General features: G+C 38.0%; 1 protein-coding gene across 1 annotated transcript in view; it reads left to right on the plus strand.

The window, feature by feature from the left end:
- Positions 1-1,971: 1,971 nt before the first annotated feature.
- The window catches only part of akap12b (A kinase (PRKA) anchor protein 12b), a 40,311-nt gene continuing 23,105 nt past the window's right edge, over positions 1,972-19,177 (plus strand). The window contains exon 1 of the mRNA XM_028605177.1: positions 1,972-2,268. Within this exon, the coding sequence (XP_028460978.1) occupies positions 2,134-2,268 (135 nt within the window). The 5' untranslated portion in view covers positions 1,972-2,133. The remainder of the gene's footprint in view (positions 2,269-19,177) is intronic.

Genomic DNA, 19,177 nt, shown 5'->3' on the forward strand with positions numbered 1-19,177 from the left:
GTCATCTTTTCCCCCATCCTGTTTTGGAGCAAAGTCCTTAATTTGCTTCTTCTAGCAAAGTATGAATGTATCAACCCCCTGCTGTGTCTGGGCGAGCTCTTGCTCTGTGCCCACGCCAGACATCAACCCTCAGGGCCACATTCTTTAACTCAAATCTTAAGTGTAAAAAAGGCCGAGTTAAGTCTCAAGTCATCATTTTTGTAGCTGCACTTATCAACATTTCGACACAAACATCGGCTCACATGACTGCATAGTGCACACGTGGAAATTAATAAATGCTGCTTTGAGTCTGACTCAAGTCAGCCTATCTTTACGCAACAGGATAAATCAAATGTATTTTCTAGTTACTCAGGTCAAGTTGCTACTGTGCACCACTTCCACGTGTTCACTTCTAAGATTTTATATTTCATCAGCTGTGTGTGTTTTTTATCTATTCAAAGGGTTTGTTTGTGTTAATGCACTGTGTTTTTGGATTTTGGTATTCATGTAGCTGCAGGGACCTCAGTCTGTGTGAACTTGGCTTTGAGCTCTTGTGTTGTAATTTGTGCATTTTAAAATTCCACACAAAATGGTCCATGGCCCAATGTGCAATTAACATATGAACTTGAACATCATCATCCCATGAGCAACACACACAACACGCACGTACACACTAATAGAGACACTATGAACCATGGCAATATATCACTGAGTCAGCATAGCATCATGAATAATGTATATACACTATGTGTGTATGTCAGAGAGAGATTCAATTTGAGATTAAAAACACATTTTTACTTTTTGAGCATATATTTAGGCCAATTAGAGCAACTTGAAATAAAAGATAGCATCAATGTAGAATGAAGAAAAATCCCAGGAATGTTGTGTTTGTTTGTTTTTACTATATATATATATATATATATATATATATATATATATATATATAATATAATATAATATTCTGCTTCATATCTCTTTGTGATACAAACCTGTCTCAATACATTACCACCAAAATGCCAAACATGCTAAACTTGACCCAAGTGTATTTGCATGTCAAAGGAGATGTCACTTGACCTTGTTAACCACAGGAGAAAGATGGGGGAGGGGGGTGATGTGATGGAAGTGATGGATAATAAATATAAAAGTAGCTTTACAATATTTGAAATGTGTTAAATTACGATTTAAGTCTTGCATTTGAAATTGTCCTCTACTAAAAATTTTCTTATTGTTAAGAATGTTTTATATTTCATAATAATTTTACTTGTATGCTAATGTTGTAGCATCTACAGTGACGATGGTCTGATGACTCCACTGACTCCTAGGTGAATCTAACAATGCATTGCAAGGCATTACATTTTATAGCTTATTGTATGGTTTGCTCATAAAACCTTTATTCTGCTAAGAATACATACACACATAAGATATATGTGGTGAAGAAAAAAGTCCAACAATGCCATATTAAATGCAGTACAGTAAAAGTATAAAGTCTCATATGTAAACAAGTGTACTTAAATGTGCACAACTGTGCGGGACTTTTATCTGTCACCTGTGTACTCCCGCTACCAAATCAGCATACAATAATGCTTGTAATTCTCTCATAATCAAACAATGCAATTCTTATTTCTTACAGCACGTGCAAGATTTTTTTTTTCTCCAATAATCTGGTTTTAAAGTCCCCTGTATCTCCCCTGGGGCTTTTGTAGGTTTTGATATCCATCACTCCAAAACTTGCAGGCTTTCTTACTACATGTATGCGTCCGTGATTTATAACTGCTCTAGTTTAATTTCCCAGTCCCTCAGGATAGATCTCATTTCTGCTGAAGATGGATAAACTATGCTTCAGGCTATAAAGATTGTATGTAATTTATCAACCACCGCCCTCTTTTCTCACTCTGGGCTCCATCAGCACCGTCTCTGATGCTGCAAGACGTGCCCCATGTGATACTGGAGGAGGTGGAGGAGGTGGGGTGTCTTAACAGAGTTAGCTGGTCCTCGCACTCCACATCAGTCCAGGCGATCCCGGGGCGGAGCTGCGCTGTAGAGCTCGTAATTTAGACGCTTTGGATGCTCGCTTGCAGTAACACAGTCGTGCCATCTTCGAGGGTTGTTTTTTTTTTTTTAGAGACAGAAGTTCACCTTTTGTGATTGTTCGCCATGGGAGCAGAGAGCTCAGCGCAGCGGGACGGGAAGAGCCAGGAGGATGCCTCCGCTTCAACTTCAGCCTCCGCCGGGGAGCTGAGTGCGGAGGTGCACGCGCTCCAGGTGGGAAGCACCGCCCTTGACAGCAAGGTAAGCCGATACTGAGGCGTTTGTATCGCTGTTTACCAGATACCTGCAGTGGGCCAACCCGAGAAAGCAATGCATGTTCATTTAGTGGCGTTTATTGTGCTTATTGGGGACTGCTGTGACGCTACTTAAGTTATTTGTGTAGGTCTATTGACGTGTGTTAGCAAACATACCTGTCGTCACCCCCTCCCTCTACATATTGTCCCACTTGCGCATCAGCAACGTGCTGCAGCGCACAGCCTCCATGTGCGCCTGACGCTGTTTTTGCTGAGTAATGGGTCGAGCTGTCTGCAGCCCCGCAGTAATAAAACGAAAGCAGCTCAGCCCTGTCGAGAAGTACATCCACACAGGCCTCCCAACCACAATCACATTTTTCCTTTAGACAGTTTTGGAGCTTTTGGGCGAAGGACATGAGCAGTGAATGGTTTTAGACTGCAATATACACATGTGACTTGTGATTTAATTCATGTTTTCCCCCCCAAAAGAACTAGGATTTTTACATTTATTTTGCTCACAAAATCAAATAAAGCAATTCTATAATTCATCAAAAAATTCATCTTAAATGGACATTTTTATTTGCATATATCTAAAGTATCAAACAAGGTAAACAATCACAGCAAAATTTGGACAGATTAAAAAACAAAGCAAAGTCATGACAGATGTGCAATGCCAGGAAAACAAAGAGGCTGTCAAGTGGCTTTATTTGAAGAATAAACCTAAACAATAGGATAAAAATCCTAGAAGAAAAGTGTTAGAAGTAATATGTGAAAATAAACATAAATTTGGTATCATGTGTTGTATATTATGTCATATCAATGTAATGTAAAAGTCGCAATAAACTTATAAAAATGTGAAACCTCAGACAGAATATAGTAGCTTTACATAAAAAAAAACATTACAATCATATCACAATTTCTACTTACGTGGTTTTCTAAAGCTTTCAGCTATGTAATATAGTAATTTCATCATTATTAGGATTTACATTTTTCCCATCCTCTGCTGATGCGTACCACAACACTATTCCTGTCAAGTTGAGCATTTTTACCTCTTGACCCCAGAGTTCAATAAACCATTAATGAATAATGGATTTGATTAATAAATAAAAATACATTGGCAGCATATTTGAAAGGGAGACCCTTTCCTTGACACAATGTTTCAGACAGCTGACCTGAGCCTGTTTACCAGTCCCAATAGCAGTACAGGATGCTGTGAGCACTGACAATTTATTGAGGAAGAATACGAGATTATAAATTTATGGAATGCTACATTTAAATAATATAACAACTAAACTCTTACTTGTAAGAGTTAACATGCCCTTTTCATTTCCTTGGCTGTGCAGTATGTTTGGGTCCATCTGCCATCATCTGAGAGATCTTGCTGACTTGGCACTGTTACCTCAGTGTAAATTTGCTCAGCATTGTGTGAATGAATATTTGGAAAGTGCCTGCTAATGACTATGTATGTTTCACCACCTGCTCTATTCACACTTCATATGACCTATTGGATTTATTGAGTTCTTTATGGGCTGGAGGTCAACAGGTCAGATTTTGTGGCTTAGAGAGACAAAAGGTGTTGGAAGGTCAAATAACACTAAGGGAGACATTAAATCAGACCGAAAGCACATAGGGAGTAACATTTGGTCAAGATTTGAATCAAAGTTACATTTGTTCATCCATGTTTTTTCTTAAGAATGTGACTTGTTTGTACATGCCGGCGTGCATGTAGTCGTTTTCTAGTGAATTGACTTCATGTGTGTGGCGGTTGGATGTTTTGTTAAGCTTTGAGCTGTTATAGCAGGCATCATCACGGCGGCAGTGTTTGCGCTCATATCTTACCACTGACACTGGAAGGTATGATATGAAGTGTGATAAAGCTGCTAGTCCGACTTGAGTATGTCTATTGGGCTTTGTGATTCTAGCTGTGACGGGGGAGATACAGTTTGTGTGCTTAGACCCATGCTTCTACCGCTGACAAAATGTGTCTCCGTGTAGCAGGTTGTTAGTCAATGACTGCGCTGTCCTTGGCTGCTGCCAGATTTAATACCAGTTTCATTCACTTTATTTACAAATCAATAAAAACAGTTAATCATAGCCAAAGTGCTGGGATTTTTATATATATATATATATATGTATGTATGTATGTATGTATGTATGTATGTATGTATGTGTGTGTGTATATATATATATATATATATATATATATATATATATGTATGTATGTATGTATGTGTATATATATATATGTATGTATGTATATATATATGTATGTATGTATATATATGTATGTATATATATATATATATATATATATATATATATATATATATATATATATATATATATATATATGTGTATATATATACATATATATATATATATGTATGTGTATATATATATATACATATGTATATGTATGTCGTTGAGAGACCATTTTCATCTAATATGATAATGGCATAATAATAACACTTTTTCAAAGATCAATAAGCTTTTATTTCTAAAAGAATATTTAACACTGGAACTGGAAGATATTTTAAATATCCACAATACATGAACAAAACAACCAAAAACAATAAATAAAATAGACTCTCAGTCTCTGTTAACAAAAAATGTACTTGAATAAAAACCAAACGCAATCAAAACGTTAACGTTACCTGAAAACAGCCTGTAGTTTATATTTAAGAAACTCACATCACACTTTCAGTCACTATGACCACTACTACGGTCAGAAAAATTGTGCCAAAATATGAACAATAACGTCGCTGTCAATAGGCTTATCTGCTAATGTTACCTACCGACCGTTAGCTTGAAACCATCCAGCAAATAGACGGTACCGTAGTCCGTAGGGTGCCGTTACCTGAAATCGGTGATTTAAAGGTGCTCTAAGTGATGTGACGCATTTTTTAGGCTACAACATTTTTCGTCACATACAGCAAACATCTCCTCACTATCCCCTAGCTGCCTGTCCCCTGAACACACTGTAAAAAACACAGTCTCTGTAGACAGCCCAGGCTCCACAAACTGCAACAAAACAAACTGCGCCATCTTGCCCCAACGAACCATAACAAACAGTGTTCCAGCCAATAACCGACAAGAAGGAGCTGGTTGAGCCATCACTGCAGCAACGTTAGCACGTAAGCTACTTCCACAATGCGTATTCATGACTCAACCAACTCCTTCTTGTCTGTTATTGGCTGGTTCGATGTGCAGGTTGGCGCAGTTTTTTTGTTGCCGTTTGTGGAGCCTGGGCTGTCTACAGAGACCACTTTAGTTTTTCTATTTTTTTGTAAATGTTGCTTTTCCCCACCTCTAGCTATTATGTACTACTGCATAGATACAAAGCAAGGAGATAAATCATGCAATAAGTTATTTTTATGCCAATGTATAATCTGGTTAAGGTTCAATAATCAGTTTTTCATTAGATTGTTACAATGGAATTCAGTATGTAAACACACTTACAACATATATGCTGCCATGATCTCTTTCAATCTGTGTCTCTTTCTGTCTGTCTATACTATCCTTTTATTTCCCGAACAGACAATGTCACAAATGAATCTCTGAGATCTCTTCTCTCTAAACCACTTTCAGACATGACATGCTGGGTTCATTACAGGTTGTAGGTCTTGCAGGTGTACGTCACACTGTAGCAAGGAGAGAAGTTAAAAAAACTGAAGATGGCAAAAACTAGATTTTCCGCAGGTGTTAAGCTCTTAAAGCCACCTTAAAAATCTTAGGGTAATGTAACTACAATGAGTTTAATTTAATTTTTTTTTTTTTTTTTTTTTTTTACTCATAGAAATTTTGAATGACCAACATGTAGAATTTGTATAATTGACAGAGAGGATAACAGTGCATGTGTCTCTCATGTCTCTCTCTGCCTGTTCTTCCTTAATTTCTTAATCCACTTCCCTTTCTTGCACCTCAGCTAGACAGGAGTTTCCTGTGAAAACGCTGTTACTGTTATGAAACTACAGTAAATGTCAGTGTTTTCACTCACAACCACACTGACTCGCAAATAAACAATAAGAAACACGAGACCTGCATCACATGTCGGGTCTCCTGCCGTCACAACAGCAGCGGCAGGTGACTCCAATGATCCAACATCAAGTTATGTAACATAATATAAGAGAGAGAAAGAAGAGAGAGAGAGAGAGAGAGAGAGAGAGAGAGAGAGAGAGAGAGAGAGAGAGAGTATTTGGAGAATAAAGGTCGGGATATTACAGGGAAAATAAACTCAGAATATATTGCAAATATATCAAAAAGTTGAAATGTTTTCGGCCTCTGTGTGCACTGTCCCAAAACAAGAGGAAGGAACCCACAGGAGAGAGGTTGGAGCAGTGTTTTGGGTGTGGATCCCCAAAAGAGGAAAAAAGGGTGGATATAAAGGCAAATGCATCAGCCGATTGTTCTCCCTCCTGCCTGCTGTAAAAGGGACACTGATGACAGAGGTTGAGTGAAAATGGGCTCAGATAAAAATAATGGGCAGTGTGTGTTGAAAGTGGAGGTATAGAAAGTAACTCATCTTCCCAAAATCTGAACGCAAATCAGAAAAAAAATAAGCACTCTGCACTCTTAGCTAACTGCTTTGTTTACTTTAAATCAGTTATTTCCAATCAGAACTTCATTTTCACTGACATACACCGACATACTCAATATCAAGCAAGAAATGGCAGGGTCTTTTGTGTAAGCATCACTAATAAGATAAAATATTGTACGTAAAGAAAAACAAACACAACAACCTCAAAGGTTGCTTATTGACATGCCCTGAGCTGTCGTCGTATGAGAGATTTCTAAATGCAATAAAACTAAATGTTTTTGTTTTAGTGTTGGCAAATAAAAAAACGTTTATATGGAAGCAGATCTAAACTCACAAATGATGTCTGATCAAATCACAATACTAAAATACTTTCCTGTTGGTCTGTATCATACAGTCATTACCGTCTGTAGAGATAGGTGTAGGAATATAAAATACAGAATATTAGAAAATGATTTACTATTATTTAGCCAAGGGATAGTTTACTGCTCCAGACGTTCATCTTTCTCAACGAGCACGCCTTTACATTGACTTCAGTGAGTTTCTGTCAGAGAGGTCAAAGTAATTCAGTTAATTGAGTTAGAGAAAAAAAGTCAAATGACGTAGGTTACCCGAACGTTGTTAGAGGAGAAAGTCAAATGACGTAGGTTATTCAAATGTTGTTAGAGATGACAGTGAAATTTATGTAGGAGGACAAAATATACTCTCCCTACCAAAATAAATTAAGTCTCTTTACACACGCAACTGTAATGTCAGTGTGTATACTGTGAGACTGAGCAATTTTGTTTATAAACAGTAATGATACATTTTTTTCTCTCAGGAATTTGTCTAAACGTGCTATTCTTATATATCATTGACTGTAAAAGCTTTGTAATAACTTATACATCTGAAGTCACAAAATTGGTAAAAATGTTCCAAAACCTCAAACTTACTGCTCAACCGAATATGGTCAACCCAAATAGTTTTGCAAACAAAAAAATGAACTTTTAACGTAGACTGTTAAACGGTCTACGGCAGATACAATACCACCAGTCTATAAACTGTAGTAGATAACTGGAATATTGAACTTTACATGATGTTTATTTTGTCTTACAGTGCTCATATTATGCTCATTTTCAGGTTCATAATTGTATTCAGAGGTTGTACCAGAATAGGTTTATGTGGTTTAATTTTCAGAAAACACCATGTTTTTGTTGTACTACACATTGCTGCAGCTCCTCTTTTCACCCTGTGTGTTGAGCTCTCTGTTTTAGCTACAGAGTGAGACATCTCACTTCTGTTCCATCTTTGTTGGGAGTCGCACATGTGCAGTAAGTACTGCTAGCTAATCAGAAGCAGAGTATGAGGGAGTGCCATGCTAGCAGCTAGGCGAGCATTATAACATGTGTTACAAAGTGATGCACGTTCATCACGGAAGTAAAGGCTGGACTACAACAGAGAGTTTGGATCAGTTTGCGAGCAGTGTTTTCTCTGGAAGATGGTAAGTCCCTTTGGGGGGACTTTGGACATTTTCACTTTTTAAACCTATAACGTGCACAAAAAGATATATAACACAATAAAGGAAAGGGGAAAAGCCCAAAGCATAATATGAGCACTTTAACAGGAAATCAGATTTATGATCCTTTTCTTCTCCTTCTTGTTTTGCGGACAAACAGGAAGTAGGTTTCTGCTAATTAATCTGCCCCTGAGCCAGCTTCCTATCTTTCATCTCCCAGATTCCTTGCCAGTAAAAAACAGACGTGTGTTTGAGGATGTGAAAAACCAGAGCTCCTTTGTTTCTCTCCTCTTTCCACCCCTACAAATTATACTTCACTCCAATAGTTTGATTCAATAATGAATCCACCGGACATTATAAAATCCCAAAATGGCATCAACATCAAAATGTTACATAATGTTACAAAAGACAATATTTCTTTTTGTCTACACAGCTTGTTTTTGTTTTTACAGTGTCTGTGTAGTGTTCCCATCTCATTTTTCCAGCTTAGTTATCCATTAAATTGTTTAAACTGCAGTACGTTTTTTTTCATCGTTCCACAAAATATTAGTAATGAGAGAACCACATTTAATTAACTCATGTATTATATAACAATGTTGACGTTTTGCTTGAAAAAAATCTGGTTGTTGCTGTTACTTTGTACAAATGTACCAGAGCAAATTCTGTTTAAAATCGTATGAACTTCAACTTTGTCTCAAAAGTCAAGGATAGTGTTTATTTTCCCATAACTCTGCAGTATATACTATATATATGTATGTATGTATGTATGCAGTGAGACTATAAATTACCATATTACATTGTAATTCATGTGAGTAAGGGCAATGGGTCCCAAGCCGTGGGTCACGGCAGCAACATAAATCTGAGGTGTTGTGTCGTGTGAGATGATTAACAGGACAAAAAAGCTGAGACATATTTCTGCTTCACAAAAGTATGTTTATTCTCCGGTATTTCCTATTACCTTCCTTCTGGACAGACTCTTGGTTTAATGTTGTTTAAAAAACACAAAGAAAGAGATGCCAGAGAGATTCATTTCCGATATTGACGTGTTTCTTATATAATATTGAGGCTTTGTTCGTAATTGTGGTAACACAAATTGGAAAATGGCCTTTTATTCAATTTAAAAGTTGGATTCACCTTTTGTGCTCCACATGACGATCCAGTATCAGTGCTCCTCCTCAGTATTGATGGTGGAGGTGAGAGAAGGGGACTCCTCCCTGAGAAGCATTGTCCTGTAGTAATGATGTGTTATTGAATATGTGAGGGCTGGCCAGCAGGGCTTGGCCCCACAGGGACTGTTACAGCTACTCCGTCCCAATCAATCATTACGATTGGAAGACTCTGCCACATCAGCGTCTTTTATTATACTGCCTTTGTTTATCGCTTCACCAGTTTGGGAGTTTTTGTGTCGTCATCCAAACGCAAAGGAAGCTGGAAGGCCCTCAGATACAAATCCTAAATTAGGGTGTCTCCTTTCATAATTAGATTGTGATCCTGCACACAATCTGATCACAGTGTAATTACTGTGTTGGTCTCTCACAGGGACTGCTCTGAATATTATAACTATAAGCTACTCCTATCTGTCCCATCACCTGTGCATTAAACAGTGGTTGGCTAATTTTAGGAGTTTCAGATTTTTACTCCTTTATCGATGTCTGTAAGATAGAACTGATAAGGAATGAAGAGTCTTGTGATTTTTGGATGTTCAGAATTTAAAAATTGATGTCTTTTCTGTTTAAGTCTGTGCTGTATCCTTCACTGTGACACTGCTCAAAATAACCTCTCTTACCTCCATTACATCACAAGCCTCTATGGATTCTCACCCATCTTGCCTCTACTTTATTTCTCCCTCTTCTATTTTAGCTCCATGATTCATCCTGTTATCTTCCCATGCACCTGTTAGCTTTTTGCTCTGCACTCGGTGAAAACAAGAGTGGAAATGCACCATGTTTATCTGCTAAACCAAAATGGTTCTTCTGGTTTTTTCTTTTTAGTTTTTTTTTTAGCGTTTATCAAACTGATTCACATGCATGAACACCAACATCTGGACTGGAGTATAGCTTACCTTGATTTGCATGTAGCCAAAAGAGACTTGAGAGGAAGTGTATTAAATTGCACTTGAATTGTATATGGCCATAAGACACTTAATATTACAAGTGCTAATGGAGAGAGAGAGAGATTGTACGATGTGTTACTTCCGCTGTTGAGAATGAACATTTATTATTTTTCCAGACCATAAGAGGTCACTTGTCAGGAAAATAAACATTCCCAATAACAACCCATCCCGTTGTTTTCTCTATTGTCAGCTAAAGAGTCTTCTCCCTACATTGTTGGGTTTTCAGCCTGAAGAGATATGTTTATCCCCTCTTTCATGAACTTGTTCACCTCTCTCGCTGCTTTCTGTTGCTCTTTTATGCACATCCATTTTTCATCAGCTCTGGTCCTGATGCAGCACTAACTGCTCCACAGAGCACAGTGGATGATGTGTACCAGTGTTTCTACAGTGCTGATGGGAGTCGGAGCATTTGAAGGACAAACTCTGAATCATAGCCTCACTGCAGCTGCTTTCTTGGTTAGCATACTCAGGCAGGACGGTTTAGCCGCTCTAATCTCTACAGTTGAGGGACCTGAGATTTACTGTAATGACCGAACACACGAGTCATATCACAATCCCTTTTTAAATAACAGTAAATCCCATTGACAATAGTGGTGGAAAGTATGTACTCATATACTGTACTTACAGTGGGGAGAACAAGTATTTGATACACTGCCGATTTTGCAGGTTTTCCTACTTACAAAGCATGTAGAGGTCTGTAATTTTTATCATAGGTACACTTCAACTGTGAGAGATGGAATCTAAAACAAAATTCCAGAAAATCACATTGTAGGATTTTTAAATAATTTGCATTTTATTGCATGACATAAGTATTTGATCACCTACCAACCAGTAAGAATGCCGTCTATCACAGACCTGTTAGTTTTTCTTTAAGAAGCCCTCCTGTTCTCCACTCATTACCTGTATTAACTGCACCTGTTTTAACTTGTTACCTGTATAAAAGACACATGTCCACACACTCAATCAAACAGACTCCAACCTCTCCACAATGGCCAAGACCAGAGAGCTGTGTAAGGACATCAGGGATAAAATTGTAGACCTGCACAAGGCTGGGATGGGCTACAGGACAATAGGCAAGCAGCTTGGTGAGAAGGCAACAACTGTTGGCGCAATTATTAGAAAATTGAAGAAGTTCAAGATGACGGTCAGTCTCCCTCGGTCTGGGGCTCCATGCAAGATCTCACCTCGTGGGGCATCAGTGATCATGAGGAAGGTGAGTGATCAGCCCAGAACTACACAGCAGGACCTGGTCAATGACCTGAAGAGAGCTGGGACCACGGATAAAAATTCTGCAGCGCATGCAAGATCCCCCTGCTCAAGCCAGCGCATGTCCAGGCCCGTCTGAAGTTTGCCAATGATCATCTGGATGATCCAGAGGAGGAATGGAGGAAGGTATTGTGGTCTGATGAGACAAAAATAGAGCTTTTTGGTCTAAACTCCACTCGCCGTGTTTGGAGGAAGAAGAAGGATTAGTACAACCCCAAGAACACCATCCCAACCGTGAAGCATGGAAGTGGAAACATCATTCTTTGGGGATGCTTTTCTGCAAAGGGGACAGGACGACTGCACTGTATTGAAGGAATGAGGTTGTTGGCCAAGATCTCGCAATACATGGCCCATCCATCCTCCCCTCAGTAAGAGCATTGAAGATGGGTCGTGGCTGGGTCTTCCAGCATGACAACAACCCGAAACACACAGCCAGGGCAACTAAGGAGTGGCTCCGTAAGAAGCATCTCAAGCCAGTCTTGAAGAGTACCTATGATAAAATTACAGACTTCTACATGCTTTGTAGGAAGTAGGAAAACCTGCAAAATCGGCAGTGTATCAAATACTTGTTCTCCCCACTGTAAATACCATTTTAGGAGTTTTACTTGAGTATTTCCTTTTTATATGGCTTTATACATCTACTCCACCACACGTCAGGAAACATATTGTACTTTCTTACTCCACTACATTTGTCTGAGAGCTATAGTTAGTAGTTACTTTGCAGATTATGATGTATAATAAGGCTGTAGAATGTTTTGTGATACTGTAAATTAAACTGCCCAGCAGTATATTAAATAGTTGAAATTAGCTCCACTTCAACCAAATACAACCATGAAATGCTGCTTATATAATATGATAAATATAATATGGAGTAATATAATACTGACGGGGGCCATTCTGCTGCATAATGAGAACTTTTACTTTTAATACAAGTACACTTTGCTCATAATATTTAAATACCGTACTTTTACTTGCGCACAATTTTGAATGACTTATATTGGAGTATTTGGACAAAGTTGCCTTCATGGACCTGGGTTTATTCAAACGAATAAGCATTTTACAGTTTTTTACAATCACTTTGCTACTAATTTCATAACCTTGATGTGATTTTTCAAAACTCTAGACACAAAACTCACAACAGTCATCACTTGTAACACAGGCTTTCCAATGTTCAAAACATTGGATTGTGCATTCATATCTCTAAATAAGTCTTGCACTTGCACAATCACTGGTTCAAAAAACAAATATATTGTGAAATACCATTGAAACATTACTTTAGATCACCCACACACAAGCTACCCATAATGTCACTGGGTCATCGTTCGTACAATCATTAAATATTGTAGTACAAAATAGGTGATACATGTTTCATTATGGTACTACAAGTAAATACATCCCTGTAAAAGTACTGCAGTAGTAGAGAGAATACTACAGACCAATGTGGTATAAGTATATATATATATATATATATATATATCATACCTAGAGATAGGCATGGTTTGATTTCAGTTAGTCTAATAGTTGGTTTCATTTACATATAGAGATGATTTTATGGAAAGTACCCCATGCCAATCTCTAGGTATGGTGAAGGGTATGTGATGATGTGGGGGTATGGTGAAGGGTATGTGATGATGTGGGGGTATTTTAATGCCAAAGGCCAAGGGAACTTCATCAGGATGCATAGTATCCTGGATCCATGAAATAACGGCCTTTAAAAATAAAAATCTGCCGGCCTGTATGAAAATTTAACATAGGGGTGTACTTATTTATGCCCCCTGTATTTTAAGGAAGAACATTTATTTATTTACGATACATTATTCATTCACAAAGAAAATTGGTGTCCTTAAAGATTGGATCTTTCCTCATTTTTTTAATTAAGGCATTAAGATCAATTTGCAAAAGATTATTTTTTTATTCCTCTTTTTAGTCAACTTTAGCATGGGTGTCCTAATTTTTTCACAACTGTAAATTATATATCTCAATCATCAGTAGCGAGTTGGAAGAATTGGACAAGAAATTCCAAGGGCCTGAATCCATACAGGGCAATACTGTCAATACTGTAAATAGTCTGAAAAGTTGGTACATGGGACCATAGAAACAGTGTCTGGTAAACAGTAGTACAGTACAGTGAAGGTAGTACATGGGACCATAGAAACATTGTCTGGTAAACAGTAGTACATTACAGTAAAGAATGATGATGAAATATTACATCCATAGATACTGTATTCTAATTGGTTCATGCTCCACGCTAACTGGTGACAATGAATCTCGTTATCTTGAAACTTTCATGATCTAAACATGGAATATTGTTTGTCTGTTTCCATACAACTATGCATTAAGATTAATGCAACAGTTACTTATCATTTTGAGTAGTTGTATGGATTGATAGTTAGATGATTGTAATGAAATAAATAGACAATTATCTGAAATGTAATGTGTGAATTGCTTTTTGAAATAGTAGTACTTCGATGTTAAGTTGTGTCAGATTGAACAAGTGATCTTTGTTAAATGAACAAATGATCTTTTGTTTATGTGTATTGTATCCAAGCAATTGAAAAAAGTGTATTTTGATCATTGGTTGTGAGTTTTGTGTCTAGAGTTTTGAAAAATGACGTGAAGGTTCTGAAATTAGTAGCAAAGTGATTGTAAAAAACTGTAAGGTTTATGGCTCCAACTAAAGGTGGCAGATATCCAAAAATGCAAAACATGTCACTTTGTCTGACAAACAAATTCCAACTGTAATTGGAAGAGTCGTGACTCATCTCACAAAGTGAAATCACTTTCGTCACAAACCACATACTTTACTGTATATGCTGTTGCATTTGGACTTTGTAAGTGGTGTCTTATGATGTCCGATGCTATCTCAGGATAATTAGAAACAAACGGCACACTGATTTAGGTGGTCACTGCTTACTCATTTGAGGCCAATGGAGGTATTGTTTTAAACTGCTCACTGCTTTATTGAAATAGAAACCCAATAAAATATGTCCTGATTTTTCATATACCACCACCTCCACAAATGCATCCATCTGCATGGTTTACTGAGACAACAAGACACCATGACTTAACATGCGTTTGTGCTTAAGCCATTCACATTTTTTAGACTAGATAATTGTATTAAAGGACTAAAGCCCATATACTGTTCCTGCTAAGCAGACAATAAGTAGTAAGATGTGGATAACAACACTAATGAGTTGGTTGTATGGCAAAAAAACAGACTTCTATTTAAAGCTGATTTCTTTCACATCTTTACACGTCTCTTTTTTTTTAACTGTGTTAAAATCAAACGGCACCCAACAACATGAAAGAAACACTTTGATAAAAAGACATGACTAAGGTTTCCTCTGAAATTTCTCTTGTCTGGCTGACAGGTATCTGCCCCAGTGTTTAAAGCTGCACTATTCAATAATTTTATATTAAGAATGGATCAAACCACCACACGTAATGTGAAAGGGGTTGCTTGTAGTGACACACCCACAGTGAATTATCAATGATATCTAGAAGTGATAAAGATTACATTGATTGTTTGCACCATCTTTGTATTTTCATACATATTTAGCACCACATACCTAGACGACCAAAAACAACCAGCTTTATGTTGTTGAATTTTAAGTGTGCACATTTTTGTGAATAGATTGGTTGTTTCTTTTTAGCAATGCCGAAATGATGTCTTATTTAATATCTCCAGATCAGTACAGTGTAGAGATTTACTTTTTTTTTGTTCAGAAGCAGAGAAATGCACCGTTTCAACGAGGTCCTTGTAGGCCACCCAGAAGCTTTTTTAATCCATCATGGAATTGGTGTCAAAAATCAACTTGCGTTATCTTTCTTTTGACTCGCAAACCTCTCTCCTAACTTTGTAGCTAACAGCTGGACCTTTACAATAAGACCTTTGGTGCCTTCGTAGCCCTTCTAGAAGATTAGTAGTCTGGTCTAGAATGTCAGACTTTTTGGAGACTTTGCACGTGGAATTTCAGAGCGATAAATCCACGACTGAGCGGCTATTCATCTTTTTATATAATTTATAAAATAAATCTCCGCTAGCCGCAGAACGAAACAAAATGGCTGCTGACTGTTGGCTGTATCGACCAATTGCATGCAGTTTTGTCAGCTGAAAGGGTGCTTAGTCAGCCAATAGAAAACCCTAGCGAGGTGGGCCTTGTATTCAGTGTGTGTGTATTGGAAAACGGACACAAAGAGGCCAGAAGGACCCCTGGAGGATGAAATGACTGGGATTTGGCCTACTGATGACAAGTAGCAGACAGATAATGCATTAGAGGATGTCACAACTAATTTTTTTGGATAAAAGCATATGGACTTTTCTGGGAAGTTTTATGTTTTTCCCTGATTGCCAAGACTTGGGATAACAATTTTCAAAAGCCAAAAGTCTTAGTTATTATTGTTCTCTGTGTGATTTCAATACATTTCTGTAAGATTCCATTTCCGTTTAGTCTTTTCTTTTGTCTTTATAGTAATATAACAATTTATACATTCATGTGACATCCCTGCAGCACACATATCCTGATTACCCAGGTTGTCCTGAAAAAAGGTTGAGGGTTGAGGTTATACAAGCATTATTACACAAGGAGACCAGGCGAACCAAAGATTGGAAAAAATGGCTTAGACCTCCGAAGGTTTTTAAGTGGGTTTCTGTGACACGTCTGTTTTCTATTCAGTAATAACATTAATCCGAGAAAATAGAAGCAACCCTGGACCTTCAACACAAACTTCAAGTTAGCTAGTTTGACTTAAATGTAAGAAAAATGTATAAATTACGTCTAAGTAATTTATTTTATGGTATAACAATAGAATTTAGTTCTTCTGCACATGAACAAAATAACATGATCATGTTGCAACATTTTCAGGAAGTTATGCAACATAATAGGACTTAAATAATAGATTGAGATCATGTGCCAGAATCCATTTATGCTCAAGTTATCGTTCTATTCACTTTATTTATTCTATTTTGAACTTCAGTTCATGTAATTTTTTCCAATGCTTCTCAACCACATACACCAACTGTTCAGAAAGACCTGGCTTTGGAAACTGTTTTTCAAACTATTTTGAAAGCTTGGGCGCCTGGATAGCTCAGTTGGTAGAGCAGGCGCCCATATATAGAGGATTACTCCTCGACGCACCTGGCCTGGGTTCGACCCCACGACCTGCAGCCCTTTGCTGCATGTCATTCCCCCTCTCTCTACCCTTTATTTTCTTCAGCGCTCCTGTCAATAAAGGCCTAAAAATGCCCAAGAAATAATCTTAAAAAGAAAACTATTTGGAAAGCTCCATGTTGACCCTGAATGTTTCTGTGCCAAAATTAGAACATATAGACATTAGTATGGCAATAATCTCAAAGTAATTTGAGGCATAAAGCTAGAAACAACAGTCTGGTTTTAATGTCTCACTAATTAAAGCCATGTCATTTTCTTTTCTCACATATGACTCTGGAGCTCAGATGTTTATCGGGGCTCAGAGATATTTAGAGATTTATGTCAGGAGGGTCAGCAGAGGGAGTGGATTTGTTATTTCAACCCAGTTTGAAAGGCAGGCCCCCTGGGGTTAAACACTGGCCAGTGTGGCCTGATTATGATCGTGTCCTGGGGGGTCTTTCCTGTGACCATGCAGGCTGTTGTTGTTGTTTGGCTCCCTTTGCTGTTCAAGTGTAGCAGCCGCACAGATGAAGGAATGGGGGGGGTGATGAAAAACAGACAAATTGTGGGAGGTATTGAGACTTCGGGTTAAGGGGTTAGTGATGCACTGATGTAGGTAGAGGACAACAACCTGGCTTTATCTATTAGCCTAAAATAGCAGCTAACAGGTGTGTGACTCTTTAGGGTCACTAAGTCTCTTGATTTGCATTTCGTTCTTTCTACTCGGCATCTTCCTCTCTCACACAGTCTTTTTTTTAAAATCTTTCTACAGTTCTGTCTTACCATTACACTAAAATAACACAGCATTATTTGAACAGTTGTGCTGTGTAAATACTGTTAGAAGTGTTTTATACAACTGAGACGGAGTTCTTTCAATGCATAGGCCTGATGATTAAATATTCAAGGTGTGCCGTGTGGCTCGAAGGATGGCAATGTTAGTGAAATAGCTCAAACGGTTGGAATGTGAAATGTTGTGCAGGTATTTATGTTTTCCAGAATGTTAATGACTTTATCCCCTGACTTTTCCTCTTGTGACTTTCAAAAGTATCTTACAACCATCCTGTTAATGAGTTTGAGTAATCCAATCTTGAACAGGTAAATTGTATTTTGTCATGAATTACAGAACAGTTTTTAACTTTCAGACAAACCCAGACTGGAAAGACCTTCATCCATTTAAAGATAAACTAATAGAAAAATTGGCATCCTCTCTTTTGGACACAAACACATTGAGTGTTTTTACACATACAGCTTGTGTCTCTGTGTTTGCGAGTGAAGAGTTGACAGATTTATTGTAATAGGATGCCTCGATTCCTGAAAGCAACCATAAATAAAAGCACAAACCTCTTATGTGTATAGAGCAGAAATGGATGAGACAACTGGAATGAAAGCGAGAAAAAAGGAGAGAAGATGCTTACTTTCCATATCGTTGTAAATCTGTAATACATCTGGTAAATACGACTTGACTTGGTCAGATTTGGCCCCATCCAAATGTTTGAGAGATTACTGTGAATTTGGCTCCTACAAATTAGCCAAAACATTTGTTTACAATCTTTGTGGTAATTCTTTAGTGATTCAGGACTTGTTCGCAGGGATGTGCACAGACATTTGGAGGGGCCATTGCTCTAATCTGGAAAAAAGGCTGCGTGACGTGATGCAAACGTTACAAGCTGAAGCTGCACATTATTCAAAGCTCAAGTGGATTTTTTTGGTTACTATTCACAAGACATTTCTCATAATCTCCATAACTTTAAAAACTCACGTGAAGGCAGAAGGGCTTGGCTTTCCCTCTTTCATTTGCAGTGCTCCGTGTGTGAGAATTTAAACGAAATTGCGTGAGGGCATCGCTGAGGGCATCGCTGAGGGCAAGATTGGATGATGTAGTGATTTAACTTTTAGTAATGATTGGCATATTATCGTAATAATGCAGCCACCACAGCAAAAAAATAAAAGAAAGAAAAGTTTATTTAGGCTCTTTCACCAGAGGGGCAGCTAAGCCAATGAGGGCAAACGGGCAGTTGCCCGGGCAACATTAGCCCGTACCTGTGCACGTCCCTGCTTGTTTGGCTTGTTCAGTCTTTCTTTATTTCACTTTCAACTGCTCTGGACTGTACAAACACACACAGAAGCTCAGGTACTCACTGTCAAAGCACCTAAGCAGAGTTAAAGGATTGTGGAAACGGTGAGAGTGCTCTTTAGGGGTCTTGACAGGCCTTGATCTTTGGTATGTACTGAATGTGGGGGTCAGGGATAATAGATTGGGAGCTGGCAGGGGTGAAGAGACATGAAGGAAGAGAGAGGGAGACAGCCATGATGGTCACACAGGCTCCTGAAACCTCCCGTTAGACCAGGGTGAAATAT

This window comes from Perca flavescens, chromosome 18 (genome assembly GCF_004354835.1).
Source record: "Perca flavescens isolate YP-PL-M2 chromosome 18, PFLA_1.0, whole genome shotgun sequence".
In the NCBI taxonomy this organism is placed as follows: domain Eukaryota; kingdom Metazoa; phylum Chordata; class Actinopteri; order Perciformes; family Percidae; genus Perca; species Perca flavescens.